At 38.7% G+C, this 16,981-nt stretch overlaps 1 protein-coding gene across 1 annotated transcript in view; it reads left to right on the top strand.

Annotated features, from left to right (window-relative positions):
* Window positions 1-16,981, top strand: part of CSE1L (chromosome segregation 1 like) — a 47,125-nt gene that overhangs the window by 22,299 nt on the left and 7,845 nt on the right. Inside the window, exons 7-17 of the mRNA XM_047069702.1 lie at window positions 1,037-1,144; window positions 2,907-2,999; window positions 5,630-5,797; window positions 5,924-6,053; window positions 8,148-8,213; window positions 8,604-8,806; window positions 9,518-9,602; window positions 11,704-11,765; window positions 12,941-13,077; window positions 14,210-14,313; window positions 15,965-16,062. Coding sequence (XP_046925658.1) covers window positions 1,037-1,144; window positions 2,907-2,999; window positions 5,630-5,797; window positions 5,924-6,053; window positions 8,148-8,213; window positions 8,604-8,806; window positions 9,518-9,602; window positions 11,704-11,765; window positions 12,941-13,077; window positions 14,210-14,313; window positions 15,965-16,062 — 1,254 coding nt within the window. The remainder of the gene's footprint in view (window positions 1-1,036; window positions 1,145-2,906; window positions 3,000-5,629; window positions 5,798-5,923; window positions 6,054-8,147; window positions 8,214-8,603; window positions 8,807-9,517; window positions 9,603-11,703; window positions 11,766-12,940; window positions 13,078-14,209; window positions 14,314-15,964; window positions 16,063-16,981) is intronic.

The following is a 16,981-nucleotide window of genomic DNA, read 5'->3' as shown; positions in this document are numbered from 1 at the left end:
CTTAATGTTTATTTATTTTTGAGAGAGCGGGGTAGGGAGGGGATCTGAAGTGAACTGTGTGCTGACAGCAAGAGCAAGGGGCTCCAACCCCAGAACTGTGAGATCGTGACCTGAGCCAAAGTCAGACACTCAACCGACTGAGCCACCAGGCTCCCTGCCGACTGTACATTTTTATCTAAGAAAATAAAATTGGGTAAAATGTAATCAAGATTTTCCACCTATTGGGTTGGCACAGATTTTTATTTCGTTTTACTAATGTTAAAAGTGTTAGAGTGCAGTGAAATGAAGTAGAGTGCAGTGAAATGAAGTCTGATGTCCTGTCCATTGGATTATAAAAGGTAGTGTCTGGAGTTTGACATTTCATTAAGAAAACCTTTATATTCATATTTCTTAACTCCAGGATATAGGAAGTAAGATTTGTTGAGTGTCTTTTACATATTCCACGAAGTACTAGGATATTTTATGTGTATTTCTTCATTCTCATTCTCTGAGGTAGGCATTATTTTCAGATTACAGATGAGGAAATTGGGGCTCAGTAAAATAATTGCTCAAAGTAATGCTCATGATGAACAAGAGTCTGGATTATATCCAGCTTTATCTGGCTTGCAAAACCTGTGCTCATAGCATAGTGCTCTGCTTTGGTAATACACTTCTAGAATTTCATACTGCAAAAATTAGAGGTATGCATAGTTTTAGATAAGCCTGTTATAGTTAGAATAATAAATAATTGGAAACAAATTAAATGCCAGGTGGCAGGGGAATTATTTAATAGGAGCAGATAAAGACAATTTTGTAATATATTTATATGCACAAAGGAGAGTAGAAGGATCTAGTTGAAATATTAACATTGGACTTTTTAGTAGTGCTATTATGGACAATGTAAAAATATATACTGTTGTAATATATTTTTTCAGAATCTCTTATATGACCGTATACTATTTAAAAGGTAAATTTTGGAGAAGATATAAGTAGTCTCACCTTATTTGACTAAAGTTTATAGTAACATTAAAACTGTGTTCCTAATTTCCTTTCCAAGGCCACTATTGAACTCTGCAGTACCCATGCAAATGATGCCTCTGCCCTAAGGATCCTTTTTTCTTCCCTGATCCTTATCTCAAAATTGTTCTACAGTTTAAACTTTCAGGTGAGTTTTGTTACATTTCTTTTTTTTTTAATTTTTTAAGTTTATTTACTTATTTTGAGAGAGAGAGAGAGAATGAATCCCAAGCAGACTCCATGCTGTTAGCACAGATAGCTAATATATAGCACATATAATAGCACATATAGCTGTTAGCTCCATCCCACGAGCTATGATGACCTGAGCCGAAACCAAGAGTTGGATGCTCAACCGATTGAGCCACCCAGGCGCCCCAGTTTTGTTGTGTTTCTTGCTTTTGATTCTTTGATGTCAAATATATAGGTTCTGAATTGATAAAGACTTCTTGGCCAGCATTGATTTTTCTGCAAAGAAAGTAATTAGTATTTCTCTGACTTCCTCCATTTTTTGTCTGCAAATAGTGTTCTACTTTATAGTTGTTCTGGAGATATTTCTAGGATATTTCTAGTGGGTATTTTGTGGGGAAAGGTAGTGTTCTCTTGTAGTCCAATAACTTAGAGAAACCCCATTTCCTAAATCACTGCTTTGGAGAGTCACCCTGTATACAGTATTGAAGACACTGAGAGATCACATTTTCAGGCCTTTATCTTTTATTCATTTAAGTGGATATTAACACTGGGGGAACCATGATTTGGTTACAGGTCTCTGGCTAGCTTATACAAAAAAGGCTTTTATTGGAAGCATAGGGTACAGAAGGCTGAAGAGCCAGGTGTTGAAAGGTGTAAGAATTTGTGGCATTTCAGAGGAAACACAGCCATGGACTTCTAGTAGAAAATGTCTGGTCCCCCTCTTGCTACTGAGATAGTGGCCTCCATTCTTTTTCTTGAAATGTTACTTTAAGATTCAGGTCTCCAAGAATGAGAAGAAGGGTCTTAACACAGAGCCTGATGGGGGGCTCCATCCCTCGAACTATGATGACCTGAGCCGAAACCAAGAGTTGGTTGCTCAACCGACTGAGCCACCCAGGTGCCCCAGTTTTGTTGTATTTCTTGCTTTTGATTCTTTGATGTCAAATAGACAGGAGGAAGGTATTTGGCTTTTTCTTTGCTCAGAGCCAGGGCCAAGTACCTGAACGTCATCCTCATAACATGACTACACTCACAGTGGTAGGAAAAGCATTCTCTAAAAGGAATGGGTGGAATAGGAGATGAACATCCCAAAATGGCATATCCGCATCTGTGTTCTGCTGGACACCAGTTTGAGAAATTTTTACTTAAAGGATATCACTGTTTTTGCTTATACCTTCTTTTGAATTCTATTTTTAGAAATCAGGTAGAATTGAGGCTCTTAATAACTTGTTAGGCATAGTTAAGGAAACCAAAAGAGGAAATATAATCTTTACCTTGGGGGGCTTATCCCTCATTAAAAAGGCAGTACTATGGCACAGGAAATCAGTAACTGTAAGATGATGAGTTTGAATGGGTGGTCATCTTACAATAAATGCGATAGTTCAGAAAGGAAAAGGAAGATATTGGTAAGCACTGAGTTTTTGTAAGGAAAGGTTTCATACAGTCTTAGACCTTCCGAGAGAAAGTAAATTTAGATTGGGACAGGAAATAGAGGTGGCCTCATTTTGTGGTTGAAAGTGTATAAACATAAGACACAATGGTTTATTCAGCTGCCAGACCCAGCTGGAATAGAGAAGTCTTGTCTAAATAGTTAATGGTTGGCTCAGGCTGAAAAGTGTGGACTTCAGGCAGTAGGTATGTGGGAAATGTTTGGCATGGGGCAAAACTTACTAAAATAACATTTATTTTAATCAAAAGTCTCAAGTCAGTGTTTATTCTAGGATCTCCCTGAGTTTTTTGAAGATAATATGGAAACTTGGATGAACAATTTTCATACCCTCTTGACATTAGATAACAAGCTTCTACAAACTGATGTAAGTATTGTTTTAAAATGTTTCCCAAGTAGCCTTTTTTTAAATGAAGAATTGTTTGAAATATTAGATTTTGATTATATCTCAGTTTTTAACTATGTAAAAAAAAAATGCCCTCTGAAACCTTTGGAATATAATTAGACTTCAAAAAATGAAATAGTTATTTGAGAACATTTACTTTATTATTATTTTTTAATTAATTAAAATTTTTTTTAACGTTTATTTGTTTTTGAGACAGAGAGAGACAGAGCATGAATGGGGGAGGAGGGTTAGAGAGAGGTAGACACAGAATCTGAAACAGGCTCCAGGTTCTGAGCTGTCAGCACAGAGCCCGACGCGGGGCTCGAACTCACGGACCGTGAGATCATGACCTGAGCCGAAGTCGGCCGCTTAACCAACTGAGCCACCCAGGCGCTCCACATTTACTTTATTTTTTAAGTAAACTTTGCCCAACATAGGGCTCGAACTCAAGACCCAGAGATCAAAAGTCTCCTGTTTTACTGAACATTAAATTCTGGATCCTAAAATTTTTTTTACTCTTGCACTGTTGATAGGTAGAACCCAAGAAGGCAAGTAATATTTAATTATGTGGGATGTTCTATGTTTGGTTATTTGTAACATACAGAATTACTCTTCTTGTGGGCCTGGTGTAGGTAGGTCCATGATTTATAGAGAAGGCTATATCATTACATTATTAAAAGGAAAACCTCAGAGTATTCACACTATGACCATTTTATGAAATAGAAAACCGTCACTGAAGATACTAAGAAAACATAAACCTTTGCAACAATAGCCTCTTTTTAAAAAGCATCCGCAGCATGGGAAAATGGGGACATTATGAAGGTTTGTAATGTGTTATAGTTTCTGGTCTGGGGTTTGTAATAATGCATACTTTCCAACATAGGGCACTTACTTTGTGTTGCTCATTTGTTTGTTTATTAATAGATTCGTGATCTACTACCTCTTTCCCAAGAAATAAAAAACATAAAAATAAAATACTGAGAATGCTTCAATTTCAGATAAAATTAGAATAGGTGATTCAAATCAATTTTGGGGAGTGGGGTGCAGAGAGAATTGTTTCAGTGGGTGTATAGCAAATTTTCTCTGAGATTTACCGACTAAAGCAACAAAAAAATCTATGGTTCCTATGACATAATTCTTTCAGTCCAGTGAAATAAAAACAATGCCCTCAGAAAAACAAAGCTCGTCTTCACACTTTAAAGGAAGATTTTCACCTAGGATTCTTACAGGGAGCTCTTAGCCCGTTTAACCAGTTATACCTTATGTCCTCTTACTATGTAACATTCCTTATGTTTATGCCTTGAGGAGCCACCTGTTAGGGAGTTCTTTTTATCTCTTTTAAATCTGAATTCTTTGTCACATGGTATAGCTTAAAAGGTGTTTATGGATTGCTGTTACAGTAGAGAGCATCATATAAATGACTGTCATGGTTTAGATTGGGGTTGGCAAACTTTATCTGTAAAGGTTCAGGTAGTAAATATTTTTGGCTTTGTGGGCTGTACAGTCTCTGTCCCAACTACTCAGCCCTCCATTTGGAGTTGAAAGCAGCCATAGGCAATACTATAAATTATATAAATGTAAAGAAGGAATGAGCAAGGCTGTATTTCAGTAGAACTTTACTTACAAAAATAGGCAGCAGGCCTGCAGACCGTAGTTTGACCCCTGAATTAGTTTGCTGTTTAATACTTTATAACCAGAGTATTGTTGGTGAGAATCTTACAGCATTATCTTATATATTTGAAGTGACAGCCTTTTGGGAGGAGATAGCAAGACACCTGACCATGTTGCAAAGGAAAGTGTGATATGGCCTTTATCATTTAGATTTCTGTAGGAATACATTATTTTCACTTTAACATGTAAATATTTTATAATTCAACAACCTGAAGAAAAGTCTTTTTTTTTAATTTTTTTAATTTTTTTTGACGTTTATTTATTTTTGAGACAGGGAGAGACAGCATGAACGGGGGAGGGTCAGAGAGAGAGAGGGAGACACAGAATCTGAAACAGGCTCCAGGCTCTGAGCTGTCAGCACAGAGCCCGACGCGGGGCTCGAACTCACGGACCGCGAGATCGTGACCTGAGCCAAAGTTGGATGCTTAACCGACTGAGCCACCCAGGCGCCCCAAGAAAAGTCTTTTTAACTTGAAAACTTGAAATTACTCTCACTGATTAATAAATGAGAAGTATTTCATTTGTTCTGTATTTGAAAGACTAAATGAGGGGCGCCTGGGTGGCGCAGTCGGTTAAGCGTCCGACTTCAGCCAGGTCACAATCTCGCGGTCGGTGAGTTCGAGCCCCGCGTCGGGCTCTGGGCTGATGGCTCAGAGCCTGGAGCCTGTTTCCGATTCTGTGTCTCCCTCTCTCTCTGCCCCTCGCCCGTTCATGCTCTGTCTCTCTCTGTCCCAAAAATAAATAAACGTTGAAAAAAAAAATTTAAAAAAAAAAAAAAAAAGAAAGACTAAATGAATAAATTGATAGTGGCATCAATGCCATTTGTAACACTAGGCTTTGGATTACATTTTTAAGGAGTTTGTTTCAGGAATTAAAGCTATTCTCTATGTATGATAACATTATACGTGTATGTTTGAGTTTTCTGTTTTCTCTTATATGAGGATGAAGAGGAAGCCGGCTTGTTGGAGCTCTTAAAATCCCAGATCTGTGATAATGCTGCGCTCTATGCACAGAAGTATGATGAGGAATTTCAGCGGTACCTGCCTCGCTTTGTCACAGCCATCTGGAATTTACTGGTTACAACAGGTCAAGAGGTTAAATATGACTTGGTAAGATGATGGTGGAGAGACAGATAATTAAGACATTCCCTCCCTACCTCCCCCAAGAAAGAAATGATTTAGTTTTGCTCTTAAAAATATGCCTGTTTTTGTGTTTTTGTTTTTGTTTTTTCCCAGTTAGTAAGTAATGCAATTCAGTTTCTGGCTTCAGTTTGTGAGAGACCTCACTATAAGAATCTGTTTGAGGACCAGAACACACTGACAAGTATCTGTGAAAAGGTTATCGTGCCTAACATGGAATTTAGAGGTAATTATGGCAAAGTCTGAAGCCTTTTCAGAAGATTAAAAGCTTGTTTTTTTGAAGAGTATGTTAGTATAAATTTAGTAAGTCTGTTCCCTGCTGCTTTTTATATAATATATTGAGTCTGATTTTTTTTTAAATGTTTATTTTTGCGAGAGTGAGAGTATACACACATGCAGGTGGGGGAGGGGTAGAGGAAGACAAAGGATCTAAAGCTGGCTCTGCTCTGACACCAGAGAGCCTGATGTGGGGGCTCGAACCCATGAACCACAAGATTATGACCTAAGCCAAAGTCAGACACTTAGCCAACTGAGCCACTCAGGCGCCCTAGTTTTTTTAAGTTTAACTTACTTATTTTTAGAGAGAGTTCACATGCCACACTAGCAGGGGAGGGGCAGGAGAAGGAGAGAGAGAATCCTGAGCTGAACGAGAATTGGACGCTGAATCAACTGAGCCACCCAGGAAGCCAGTCTGATTTTTTTCTTATTGCTAATTAAAACTTCTGCAGGTCACTTAATTGCCTATTTCTGAAAAAAATGTTTATTTATTTTGGGAGAATCCCAAGCTGGCTTCACACTGTCAGCGAGGAGACTGATGCCAGGTTTTGATCTCGTGAGATCATCACATGAGCTGTAACCAAGAGTCAGATGCTTAACCGACTGAGCCACTGGGGTTCCCCCACTTACTGCCTATTTTCTACACTAAGACAAAGTGTAGTTTAAAAGACATTTGTGAGGGGGGGCCTGGGTGGCTCAGTCGGTTAAGTATCCAACTTTGGTTCAAGTTGTGATCTCACAGTTCGTGGGTTTGAGCCCTGTGTGGGGCGCCGTACTGACAGCTCAGAGCCTAGAGGCTGCTTCGGATTCTGTGTCTCCCTCTCTCTCTGCCTCTCCCCCGCTCACACTGTGTGTGTGTGTGTGTGTGTGTGTGTGTGTGTGTGTGTGTGTGTCTCAAAAAAAAAAATGAATAAAACATTAAAAAATAAATTTTAAAAATAAAAGACATTTGTATCACTGTGGTGAGGTTTGTTTTACACTGTGGAGGGTTTTTCACAGAAATATTGAATAAGACTAAAAAAATTCCTATTCCATGGATAAGAAAGTAAACCATCCAAGATGGTGTTGTTTGAGTTAGTGTTTCACCAAGGCAGATAGCAGTTTTCAAACAGTGTAGTTGAGAGCGGAAGTGATTGATAACCTGTAAATACAGAGCTGAAGCCCACCTAGTTTGTAATTAAGGTTAAGAGAGTCTTAAGAGTATTAGTGTACAAATTGTCTCTCCTTCTTAGAGCTGAGAAGGACAGGTAGTAAATAAGGAAGGAATTGTGTTTTATGTTAAAGTATTCATTAGATCAGTGTTTCTCAAATTATCAGGAACTAAAAGGAATAAAGGACAATATCATGTAAGGCTTTATTTCCTTTTGTGTTTTTTTCATGAAACTATAAAGGACAGATCTTTATTCTGATATTGTCCATCCTACTTTTATTGGTGTGGAAATGACTTTTATGAAATAATGGTGGTTATATTTGTTAGGCTGTTTGGTTTTTTAATGTCCTTATTTAGCAGAATAAAAAGTTGGCATCCCTAGCTTGGGCTCCAGCAGTCACCTTTTTGATGTTGGTGGTTAAAGTCCCGTTCTGGGGACACTATCACATTAGAACAGGTGAGCTGTGTGAATTACCTATACTTACCCTCTCAGGGTAGCATTTGTGCTCTAAGTAATGATTAAGAATAAATGAAATATATATAAGCTTGGGTGGCTCAGTTTAGCTTCCAGCTCTTGATTTCAGTTCAGGTTATGATCTCACGGTTGTGAGATCAAGTCCCGTGTTGGGCTTTGCGCTGACAGCGTGGATCCTGCTTGGGATTCTCTCTGTCCCTCCCCAGCTCACACGCCCATGCTCTGTCTTGCTCTTGCTGTTACTCTCTCAAAATGAATAAGCATTTTTTAAAAAAGAATACACCAAGTCGTCATTTGTTAGGAACACTTTGCTATAAAATATGGCACATCTACATACTCTTCTGTGTACTCAGTTATGAAAGTACAGTGGCTTGTCATGTCTTTTGAGGGGTTATTTGGAATGCCATCTCTCTTTGTAGCTGCCGATGAAGAAGCCTTTGAAGATAATTCTGAGGAATACATAAGGAGAGATTTGGAAGGATCTGGTATGTATTTTGGTTTTTAACTGTTAGTCTGATAGCAAGGCACTTTTAAAGTAGTTCTTGTCACTGTGGGAGGAGGAGTAGTCAGAGTAAGTGTGTTGTCTCAACTGCCTTTCCTCCTTTAATTTGTACACCTTTAAGAGCAGCTCTCGTCTGAGTTCTATCCAAGTGTCCAGCATTGAATGTCCTCTGTCTCTTACATACTTATTAGTGTGTAACTACTACGATAATCTTTTTAGTTTCATTCCCATTCTTGTGTGTCTTGTGAATAAAATAATGATCTTTTTCATTGTTTATATTGTTGATAGCTATCACATGGCAATTTTTTGCCTTATAATCTTGATCAGTTGGTGGTTTCTTTATCCTGTGATGTATTTCCCTTTGATTTTATAGATATTGATACTAGACGCAGGGCTGCTTGTGATCTAGTACGAGGATTGTGCAAGTTTTTTGAGGGACCCGTGACAGGAATCTTCTCTGGTTATGTTAATTCCATGCTGCAGGAATATGCAAAAAATCCGTCTGTCAACTGGAAACACAAAGATGCAGCCATTTACCTCGTGACATCGTTGGCATCAAAAGCCCAAACACAGAAGGTGAATCTTCAATGTAGTTTTGTTTCTAAAATAGACTTGCTGGTGGGGCACCTGGGTGGGTCAGTTGGTTAAGCATCCGACTTCAGCTTAGGTCATGATCAGGTCAGTGAGTTCGAGCCCCGCGTCAGGCTCTGTGCTGACAGCTCTGAGCCTGGAGCCTACTTTGGATTCTCTCTCTGTCTCTGTCTCTGTCTCTTCCTCTCCCTCTCCCCCTCCCCCCCCCCTTTTTCTTTGTCTCTGCTCCTCTCCTGCTCGCACTCTGTCTCTCAAAAATGAATAAACGTTAGAATTTTTTAGTCTTGGTGGTAACCACAGAAATCAGAAAGAAGTAATAGATTTCTAATGATGCAGCCTACTCTGCTAGGTAACCTGTTTGTTCTGATGAGAATCATATAGTCTCCAAAGATGAGTTGACATTGATGTATGAAGCACTTCATTTTCTCCTGGACAAAAAACTGATGGATTCCCTTCACTGAGACTTGGTGTATAGAATGTGCTAAATTTAAATTTAGCTGTTCTTTAATTTAGGGACGCTTCTTTCTTGTTTATTAAAAAAGTCTTGTTTTTTTTTTTAATATATTTAAGCAGTTGTGACTTGAAGTGTTCATCTCCATTTTTAACCTGTTTTTTAAAAGTTGCCTTAATTTCTTATGTGTTAGATAGATAGAAGTATTTCATTTTATTTTATCATATTAAAAATTTGTTTTTCAGCATGGAATTACACAAGCAAATGAACTTGTAAACCTGACTGAGTTCTTTGTGAATCACATTCTCCCCGATTTAAAATCAGCTAACGGTGAGTTGGGGGGGGGGGATTTTTTTTTTTTAATATATTTTGAGAGAGAGGGAGAGAGAGAATCCCAAGCAGGCTCCACGCTATTAGTGCAGAGCCCAATGTAGGACTCAATCCCATGAACCCCATGGAGTCCAGACCAGAGCTGAAATCAAGATTTGGGACCCTTAACTGACTGAGCCACCTAGGCTCCCCTGTTAAAAATGTTTTTTATACAGCTTACAACATTTTTTACTTGCAATGGTATGTATGTATGTATGTATGTATGTATGTATGTATGTATGTATGTAAAGTAATCTCTACACCCAATGTGGGAGTTGAACTCATGATCCTCTGAGATCAAGATTCACATGCTCTTACCAACTGAGCCAGGCCAGGCACCCCTGCTTGTTATTTTATACTGCAAAATAACTAACATTATGGCAAAAGTCATAACGGATTCTGCATCACCATGACACTCAAAAAAATGGCTCCTATCCTTGTTGAAGTTACTTCTTTTACTGAATAAAATCTCACATGGTTTCCCCAGATCTTGCCCAGTTGAAATGAACAGTCTAAAGAAGATGTTGCTTGTGTAGAAGGAAAATGGGAACAACTAAAACGAAATTTGTAGCTCAGCTACAAATTCCTATAGGAATTATACTTTAGTTTTCTTTTCCTTCTTATTTAAAAACTGAAATCCCACTCATACGTTGACCTTGAGAAACTTAATAGAAGACCATGCCCCCATCGTCTTCCCCAAGGGAAGGGGAAAAAAAAATAGTTACAGAGAGGGAGGGAGGCAAACCAGAAGAGACTCTTAAATACAGAGAACAAACGGAGGGTGGATGGGGGAGGGGAGGGCGGGCAGGAGAGGGGAAAATGGGTGATGAGCATTGAGGAGGGCACTTGTTGGGATGAGCACTGGGTGTTGTGTGTAAGTGATGAAGCATGGGAATCTACTTCAAAAACCAAGAACACACTTTACACTGTATGTTAGCCAATTGACAATGAATTTTAAAATTTTTAAAAATATTTTTATATCTAATGGCAGAAAAAAATAAAAACTGAAATCTTAAAAATTGAAGCAAATTTAAAGTACTTGAAACTGAGTAAGTCTTAAGGATAATTTTCTATGTTTATGAAAGTATGTTGATTAAGATACCTTATGTATTCCCCCCCCTTTTTTTTAATCCCTTTTTAAAAAACTTTTGGGGGGCGCCTGGGTGGCGCGGTCGGTTAAGCGTCCGACTTCAGCCAGGTCACGATCTCGCGGTCCGTGAGTTCGAGCCCCGCGTCGGGCTCTGGGCTGATGGCTCAGAGCCTGGAGCCTGCTTCGGATTCTGTGTCTCCCTCTCTCTCTGCCCCTCCCCCATTCATGCTCTGTCTCTCTCTGTCCCAAAAATAAATAAACGTTGGAAAAAAAAAAATATATTAAAAAAAAAAAACTTTGGGGGGTACCTGGGTGGCTCAGTTGATTAAGTGTCTGACTGTTGATTTCAGCTCAAGTCTTGTGGAATCAAGGCCAGCATTGGACTCTGTGTTGACAGCATGGAGCCTCCTTGGAATTCTCTCTCTCTTTCTCTCTCTCTCTTAAAATAAATATTAAAAATAAAGAAAAAAATACTTTTGTATGGATTTTTAAATACACTAAAAGGGAGAATATTTTAACGTACCTTGAATCTGGATAGATTCAAGAATTTTTAATAATTGACCAATATTCTATCTTTTTTACTAATTTATTTTCCCATAATTAGAGTAGTTTAAAGCAAATCCCAGCCATTGCTCACTTCGGTAGCACAAATATTAAAGCAAATTCTATCCAGAGACACATACTCTTGATTCAGAATAGCTTCCTTTCTAGGAAGAAGTTGATACATGGTCATTAGTTTGTGGTCCTTCAGTTATGTAAGTAGTACATGTTCATTTGTAATGAAACTTAACAAGGGGAAAAAATAAAATTACTCATAATCTTACTAATAACTACATAGTAGATCTTTAAGTAATTAAGTTTCAGTTACTTGACATTTTGGTTACCAAACTGTTTCAAAGATCCAATAATGTCACCAATTTGGGAGTAGTGGTCTTTAGCACTTAAATAACTATGGCTTTATTTTTTTAATAGTGAATGAATTTCCTGTCCTTAAAGCTGATGGTATCAAATACATAATGATTTTTAGGAATCAAGTAAGTAGCTTTTGAATTACATGTTTTATACCAGTTAATCTCTTAAGAGTTTTATTGTATACCAGCTTCTCTCCCTGCCGCGCAGTCATACTTGACATTCACATCTAACAGAATTAACAATAACTTCTTAAGAACTTAGGATCCAGACCATGCTTATTTTTCTCCTTTGTCTCAAAAATATCATTATATAGTGATTTTAATAAAAATTGGGATCCAAACAAGGTACACACATTGTTTATGGTTGATTGTCTCTTATCTCTTATTTTACAACAGAGAGGTCCTCCTTCCCCTTTCTTGTGACTATTAGTTCTTGGAGAAACCAGTCATTTGTCTCGTGGAGTTTCTCACATTGTATTTTTGGCCAATTTTATTCTCGTGTGTTTATGGTTTTACTACATAACTTGTTTCCACAAAAATTCTGTAGTATTTTATAGGCTTAAAATTTTATTTGTATAAATGATATGCTGTAGGTTTGCTCTACATATCTTGGTTTTTTTGTGTGTGCTTAACATTGTTTTTGAGAGTTACTCATTTTAGTAGACGTAGTTCATTTTTTAATAGTTGTGTAGTATCCCATCATAAGAATATGCCACAGTTTATTTCCTATGGATGATTCTTTAATTTCTTGATTTATAATTTTTATGTCTTTGGCAGGTAGTTACCAGGGTTACATGCAACCTTGTGAAGCTATTCTATTTTAAAGAGTAATGAATGGGTGTTCTAAATTTTTAGAGGCTTCTAATGAAGATTAGTATTCTTATCTTTGCCCCCACCTCTTTTTTTAGAAGAAAAAATGAGGCACAAAGAGCTTGAATAACTTTTCCAAGAACTACCTGCTAATGAAAAGTATAATTCTTAGTAGTAATGAAATTAGTGTGCTTATCCATATTGTTTTATGGTGTGCTTTATCCATATTATTTTATGGTGTGCTTCTTTTTTTATCTGTAAGATTTTACTCTAACCGTAGTTTAATGCTCAGAGAAGGAGAATAAGAAAAGTTAACATGAATTGAATTATTACGTGGAGATAGAAGTTTTAATTTCTCAACCGTATCATCTCCCATTGTAACAGCTGAAAAAACACTTTCTAGAATCGTCAAGCCCTTCTATTCCAGTTGTCTTTTACTCTAAGGTAGCACCATTGAGTTAAAGCTTGCACGTTACTGTGTTTTTCAGGTACCGAAAGAGCATCTTTTAGTTTCCATTCCTCTCTTGATTAATCACCTTCAGGCTGAAAGCATTGTTGTCCATACTTATGCGGCACATGCACTTGAGAGGCTGTTTACTATGAGAGGACCTAACAACGCCACTCTGTAAGTATTTGATTCTAAGCAATTTTTATTTTTTCAGCTTGGGGTGGGAACTGTTCTGTGCTGTCAGAGATCTCTTTGACTATATTCATAATTTCATTAGTAGTTTGAAAAATGTGTACTTTTTCCTCATTTATTTATACTGTGTGTCAGTCTAGAAGGATGAAGCAGTATGCTACGAAGATACATAATGGCAAAAAGTTAAACAGGAAATCGGAGCAAAGGGAAATAACGGGGTAAGGTTACTAAAAGGAAATAGGTGTCAGAGGATCCTATACAGGAATTAAGGAAGCTCCTGAAATTTATGTGCTGTCTTCTGGCAAACCAAGGCAAAGAGAGGAACTTGGTCAGTTAAAATTTTCGGCGTCCTTGAGATTAAACTTAAAACAGTTCCTCAGAAGGCATCTCAGAAATGGGCCTTCATTAAGGGAGTGGTCTTAGCACCGTCACGCGACAGTGTTGTTTTTACCTGGTGTTTTTGTATTATTACTCATTGCGGAGATACGACATAGCTGAGTGAAAGAAAGCTACCTAGGCGGTAGTAGCTCTTCTGGCCTGATCCGAGGATAAATGTAGAGGGATGGACGGTCTGCAGATCTTTCAGGCCATTATCCACCAGTGTTATTTCTTGAAACTGAGCTTTGGGTGAGAGATGGAAAGCAATTCTAGGTTCTTTTCTTCATCAAGAACTTGAAGTACACATCTTCTCAGTGACCAATTAAGGGTTGAAAGGACATCCTCTGAGGTGAGTCAGACCAGTACCTGTCTTCAGGCCCGGAATTCATGCAGAAGTTATGAATCTGTTCCACCTCCGGGAAAAACAAATGACTGAGACCCTGAGAGTCTGAGTACTGTTCTCGACAGTGATGGATAGGAACCAAGGACGACCTGAATGGCTTTAGATGATGTCGGGTTTGCCTGGTTTTTGGTTTGTGTTTGATCACAGATGTGCCCTTTTTAGGGACTTAACATGAACACATGTAAACAGTTACTTTCCTAAGCTGTCAGCTGATTATCAGTGGTGGGAGATGGCTCACTCTTATGCCAAGAAGTGTGACTTAGTGGTTGCCAAGGGTATTCCAGAGTGACAAGCTCAAGAGTTGGCAGTGACTGAAAGCTGTTTTTTCATCTATAGCTTTACAGCCGCAGAAATCGCACCGTTTGTTGAGATTCTGCTAACAAACCTTTTCAAAGCTCTCACACTTCCTGGCTCTTCAGAAAATGAATATATTATGAAAGGTAGGCCGTTCCCCTGGTGTACAGACTATAAGAATCCCGTCTCCAATTACAGGGGTAAATACTGAGTTGTACTTCAGGTTTCATAGTCCATGGACCAGATACTGTTGGCTATGAAGTCGGTAGGTTTAGATATCTTTACGTGGAAAATGTTTGGTTTACTATATATTAAAACAAGTGTTTTCAGAAAAAAAGTCTACCCTAGTTTGATGTAGATACTCCTCTTGTTAAAAAGTAGCAAACTCCCTTCTTCTTTACCTAGATTGAATTTGGGGGCAGAGCTCAGATCAGACATTTCTTGGTGGCATGCTAGGTTACATCTTTGCTGTGCAACCTGGATGCCCTTGAGAGACTCCACACAGATCTGCCTTCATAGAGCTACTGCTGAGGACACAGGCAGCTATAAACCATCTGCCCGGTGCTACATTAGGAGAGTGTCGTGCGGACAGCTCTGACTTGAGGGGCAATTTCAGTCTTATTCACTGTCACGTTCCAAGAGCCTAGCTGTGTCTGACTCATAGATGTTTTTCAAACAAACTGTCCCTCGTGGCCAATCAGGGCCCCTGGCATGTGTTGTGTGTTTGTGTGTACACGTGTGTTTATGTATGTGGATAGGTGTGTATCCGTGTGTGTTTTCAGTATCGTTCTTTTCCCAACAGTGATGTGTGATTACTGTTGTTTAACGTCCATTTCTGTGAGGTTACCTGGCATGTGGTCCCATTACTGTGTTCCTGGACTATACAAGGAGCACCTGTATGTAATACCTTCTCAATGAATATTGTTGGATGAATGAGTGAACGGACTCTGCCAGCCCAGAGGAGGGGAACCGATCCATCCTCTAAGCCCCTTAAACTGAGCTCAGGAAAAGCTTTCTCTAGGAAGTGAGGGATAAGCAGTGGTTAGCTAGTTGGAGGTGAGTCTGCTTCAGGTAGGAGAAGCATCCACAAAGTTGAGGAGATGAGATGATGACTTTTTGTGTTCTCTTGCTTGGCATGTAGTAGTGGCTGTACTTAGTAAACATCTATTTTACTCATGCAGAAACAGTTATTTATATTTTAAGCTTAGTAATCTGTGCAAAATGTTTTTAGGCATTTATTAATGGGCTGTATTCTTGCAGTATGGAACCTCCATAGCTTTACATGTATTTTTAGATTTTTTTTAGGCTCCTAATCTCTCTTTTTGTGGGGAGATGGGCAGTGGCCTTTTCTCAGTTTTTGGTGGGCTGTGATGTGTCCATTAGGTTAGGGCTAAACATTTCCTGCCACTGATTTCTAAGTGAAAGACACTGGAAACTGCACTCCCTTCCAGCTACTGTCGTTCCTCCCTGCCCCCTCCCCCAGTCGTTCTACCCTTTTTCCTGCTCTGTGTCTGCCTCTTTAGTCACTTACTACTTTTTCTTGTCCCTTTTTTAATTCTTTTAAGCCTTAGGCCTTCTGAAAGTAGTATTTCCTAGCACGCTAGATTTTGTTGTCAATCCCTGGCCTAATTTTAAGATGAAAGGAGAAAGTTAGATTATTTTGAAATATAGAGAGCTATCTGGGGGTTACTTAAGGGTCTTAAAGTTTTGGTTGATGAATCAGTGGACTTTTTTTCCTTAATCACGATTTTATTCTGAAGTTTAACTATTTACTTTTGCTGTTTTTATATTTTACAGCTATCATGAGAAGTTTTTCCCTCCTACAAGAAGCCATAATCCCCTACATCCCCACCCTCATCACTCAGCTTACACAGAAGCTATTAGCTGTTAGTAAGGTAACAAGATCAGTTTTAAAAGTGCAGTTGCTTTTTAACTTACGCTTCAAACTATTTGAGCCTCAGAATTCCCTGGCAATAGACTGGGCATAGGAAAAGTTCCCTGAATTCTTCCTGACCAACAATTAATACACATATGAGAAGTGTGGAGAGTCACTAGATTGGAGACCTAGCAGCATTCGCCTTTAAGTGCAGGCCCAATAACTTGAAAATGTTTCATTTAATTTATTCTCACTTTAAAAGTAACGTTTCATTGAGGCGCCTGGGTGGCTCAGTCGGTTGAGCGTCCAACTTCGGTTCAGGTCATGATCTCATAGCTCGTGAGTTTGAGCCCCGTATTGGGCTCTGTGCTGACAGCTCAGAGCCTGGAGCCTGCTCCGGATTCTGTGTCTCCCTTTCTCTCTCTCTGCCCCTAACCACTCGCATTCTGTCTCTGTCTCTCTCAAAAATAAACATTTAAAAAAAAATTAAAAACAAAAAAGTAACGTTTTAGTAAATAAAATTGAAAAAGTAAGATGACTGATCTTAGATGGAGGAAAGCAGACTTTGTACCAAGTGGACACAGAGGCTCCTTACTTAGACTTCTGTAAAACGGTGCAGACCTTTGTGTCTGGTCTTCTTTATTCTTCTTTTTTTTCTTTTTTTAATTTTTAAAAAATGTTTATTTTTGAGAGAGACAGAGCATGAACAGGGGAGGGGCAGAGAGAGATGGAGACACAGAATCCGAAGCAGGCTCCAGGCTCTGAGCTGTCAGCACAGAGCCCCACGTGGGGCTCGAACTCACAGACTGCGAGATCATGACCTGAGCTGAAGTCTGGCACTTAATCAACTAAGCCACCCAGGCACCCCTGGTCCTCTTTATTCTTATTTCCCCCAAGTAAATTTCATTCCTTTGATTAAAAATTTTATAGATAATTTG

This window comes from Lynx rufus, unplaced genomic scaffold (genome assembly GCF_022079265.1).
Source record: "Lynx rufus isolate CCGP_SWC_20201006 ecotype Redwood Valley unplaced genomic scaffold, mLynRuf1.p SCAF_8, whole genome shotgun sequence".
Lineage (NCBI taxonomy): Eukaryota > Metazoa > Chordata > Mammalia > Carnivora > Felidae > Lynx > Lynx rufus.
Note: the sequence above shows the minus strand (reverse complement) of the source record. Positions and strands in the feature narration are given on the sequence as shown.